The sequence below is a fragment of the Cynara cardunculus genome, unplaced genomic scaffold (assembly GCF_001531365.2).
Source record: "Cynara cardunculus var. scolymus isolate 2C unplaced genomic scaffold, CcrdV1 Un_Scaffold_5001, whole genome shotgun sequence".
NCBI classification, from domain to species: Eukaryota; Viridiplantae; Streptophyta; class Magnoliopsida; order Asterales; family Asteraceae; genus Cynara; species Cynara cardunculus.
The window spans coordinates 30,587-34,234 of record NW_020202188.1 but is presented as its reverse complement, the minus strand read 5'-3'; the positions used below and the strand labels follow the sequence as shown (position 1 = coordinate 34,234).

General features: G+C 35.9%; 1 protein-coding gene across 1 annotated transcript; it reads right to left on the bottom strand.

The window, feature by feature from the left end:
- Positions 1 to 344: 344 nt before the first annotated feature.
- LOC112504258 (protein SAR DEFICIENT 1) lies at positions 345 to 3,399 on the bottom strand. Its single transcript, XM_025108193.1, has 7 exons — positions 3,154 to 3,399; positions 2,825 to 2,900; positions 2,186 to 2,726; positions 1,819 to 1,979; positions 1,503 to 1,697; positions 814 to 910; positions 345 to 696 (listed from the first exon to the last, which is right to left on the bottom strand). The coding sequence occupies exons 1-7, from the start codon at positions 3,237 to 3,239 to the stop codon at positions 473 to 475; spliced, it is 1,380 nt and encodes a 459-aa protein (XP_024963961.1). The 5' UTR covers positions 3,240 to 3,399; the 3' UTR covers positions 345 to 472.
- Between the last annotated feature and the right edge of the window lie 249 nt (positions 3,400 to 3,648).

Below are 3,648 nucleotides of genomic sequence, written 5' to 3'. Positions count from 1 at the left end.
TATATACCTATGTACTGTTACATCTAGATCTCAGGGCAGAGATAAATGATAAAACAGCAAGCCCTCAAAACTAAATGCTCTCATGCTTGACGTTGATTATTAATAAAATTTCCTTCTCTAAAATTCGTACCATATATATTCTACCTTGTGTTTTGTATTCTTCTTTGGGGTCGTGGCTAACTTTATTTAGCTTCTCATGATATGAGGAGGAAACAAATCAAAAAAAAAAAAAAAAAAATGTAAAGATGATGAGACAACTTCATGTTTTATTTTGCGTTATGAACTTTGTAACATATTATGCACGTTTAGAAACCAAAGCACTATGGTGCAAGTGCGTGCAGTACTGTGAATGGAATTTGACATATAATAAGCTATATATAAGATGACATATATATTTACATATGTCGTCGACTTTGCAAGAGGTGGCTATGCACAAATTTCCATGTTGGTTTTATGAACAAATCAACAATAATTATTTAATGAAATTGTATGTTGCTCCAAATTCACCTTCCGAAGAAGACTCTGCAAAGTTGTAAGCCTCAGTTGGTGCTAAAAAGTACGTTGAACCCACCACACCAACATAGTCTTTGTTTGACACGAACGCTAGCTCGGTGGTCTGACCAGCCGGAAAAACCTGCCCTTCGTACATCGCCATTGTCATTGTGTTATTATGTGGGTATTGATACGCCATATCACCTATTATTCACCAGTAAAGACAAGAAAAATCTAATAAAATACGTAACAGTACAGAAAAATTGTTATAATTATGCTTTAAACCCATAATTATTATATTTGAAGACTTGATCAAAGTACCTTGAGTTAGAAGTGGAGTTTCATTCATGACACCATCAACTACTTCCAAAGAGTTCCATTTCTGATAAGCCTCTTCAACTAATTTTTCAATATACGCCTGACATAAGTGAATAAATGGGATCGTTTGCTTAATACTTAACTGGTTACTTTATCTTACCAGATGAAAATGACAATAACCAAGAATCTTACCCATTTAGAGCAATTATAAGGGCCGAGATGTCTTACCCAGTAAATGAATATGACAACTCTTACCCGGTTAACGCTTACCGGATAAATTGTTACAAACGATGTCATTTTAATGCATTAGAATCATACATGATAAAGAAAGTTTGTATGTTTACTCGTAATCGTTTACGCAATAAGCGTTTAGGCAAACCGCTCAAAATAGGAAATAGAACTTGTTGCCAATTTCTTCTTATAATCAACATCAGTATCTCTCAAAAGTTTAAAGAAATTTGCTGATTTGATCAAATAGAGGGCTAAATGTGTATGCGTTTACCAAACATGATATTGAAATTACTTTCTTAACTCACATGAAATTATGAAGCTTAATTTCACGAGGACTAAAAAGATTTCAGCAGCATATCAGCAAAATATGATACACAATTAATGTCACTCCTTGTGTTCAAGAAACAATTTTGTTCAACTTTGATGAACAATTAAAGCAAATGGAAAAAAATTATACGAACCCTATTGACGCTTGATAGATCTTTGCCGAAGAAAGTATCTCCGTTGATCACGGCCTTTACTACTTGACATATAGGGTTCAAGTAGATGGTATGGTTAGGACCACGCGATATATAGAACTTGTTTTCAGGAACACAAGTTCTCGCATGTTTTAGTGTTGCTTCCCACATTTTATCGGGCATTCCAAGCCCTAAAATCTGTCGAAAAAAGAGAGTAATTCAAGAAACATATATCATTCAATTTCAAATCTATGTATAATAGTATGTAATGAAGATCTATACGTACAGATTAAAGACGAAAGTAGAAATAGACAGGTACCTTTCTAAGCTTGGGTTCATTGACTACTGAAAGCTTCAAGAAATCTTGCACGGTCTTGATGCCGTTTGAAGTGAGCTTCTTATGGAAAGCTCCGTCTTTCCCAATCTTCTCTAAGCGCCAGACGTCGTCTTGAAGCATTGGCGGGTGATGCTTCTTGTACACTATATATATGAACGTAGAACAGTCGGTATTATTGCTAAACTTTTTGGTTATTTCTAAATTTGCATAAAGGAAAGAAAGATACAAAATCGAGGGGAATACCCAGAAAGCAAAACGCAAGTGACGCTAATTCATCATCTGTGTGTATATATAGGGTGATAGATGTGTGTATTTTCATGTTAAGATGCAGAGAAGAAAGAGAACATACGTTCACCACGATGATCTTTAACCACGAAGGCATCGGTCATGGCTTCACGTATTACAATCCCAGGAGTCTCTCCTTGAACAACTCGAGCCCCAATTCTGAACTTTCTGCTTCGAATCCAGCTTGAGTTATCGGTTAACTCAATATCGCCAACTGTAACAACACCATCCCTCATAGTAACACTGACATCCCCAGCAAGCAATGGTCTTTTTCCTCTTCTTTCCTTCACGATATTCTTTTCAAACTCGTCACTAGTCCAGATATTACTATTGGCAGATGGGAAATCCCCATCTACGACCACAATCTGTAATTTTATAGCACAAGAAATGATCGATTCTTGATTGTTGTTGATGTCAACAAGGTATATCTCAAGAGGGTTGCCATCTTCATCTACTATTTTTGTGCCAGTGAAAATTGGGAGGGTAAGAAGCTTTCTGAATTTCAGCTGCATGGTTGAGGGTCCTAGTGCCTTGATAAGCAACGAATTCGACCTAGCGTAAGATGGTATTCTTCTTCGTAGACCATTGTCAACTTCCTCGTTGACCTACGGTAGTAAATAATCATATTGCACACAATAAAGCTAATTAAACATCAAAAGAGAAAGGAATAGATCATCTTAAAGAAATGGTATATGTATCATACCACTCTTCGAAGCATCGGCTCCAACGCAGTACAGAAATTCTGAACAAAATTCATCTTCACCACCTCCCCAATTGCACTGTTAACATAAAATTTAAAATGGCTCTAATTTTCTCCGAATATGATTTTTTAAGCATGTTGACTTGATTATGATAGCAACCGAAAGTTACGCAAAAATGGAGTTTACGATGGATTTAACGGGTATAGACATAGATGATGAGATCTTAGCAACTTTTTATGAGTATAAGATTGATATATTTCCAATGAAAAAAGTAAAAGAAATAAAACAAATTAATCACATATATAGATATGGAATGAAATATTAAACGTACGAAGCCAAAGAAGGTCGAGTTCGCTGCCGTCTTTCGTTCTGCCAACATTGGTCGGATTCCGGGTTGTCGGCAAACCTTTTTGTCATCTTTTTTCTTTATAAAAAGTGTATCGGAGTTCGATATTCCGGCGACTATGTGGGTGTTTTGAGAGAGTAATAAAAGCTGGAGGAAGACGAAAGATGAAAAGTCTTCACCCATTTAAGGTATAATACATGAAATGGGGAAGCTTCGTGGAATGCTTAAGGAAGAACCTTAGTAAAGGAGGTAGGGTTACCAGGGGAAGCGTGATGCGAAAGCAATATGCTCTTGACGTAGACTTACTTTCCACAAGTCAACTGCCAAGTCTTCACTACTACTACAAATCTAAAAATAAAGATATTATTGCGAGAAATAGAGTGAATTACATTTTTGGTTATGGTTTTTGGATTTTAACGGTTTTAGTCCCTATAGTTTTGTCATGGTTCTTTACAAAAACATTTGGATTTGGTTATAATC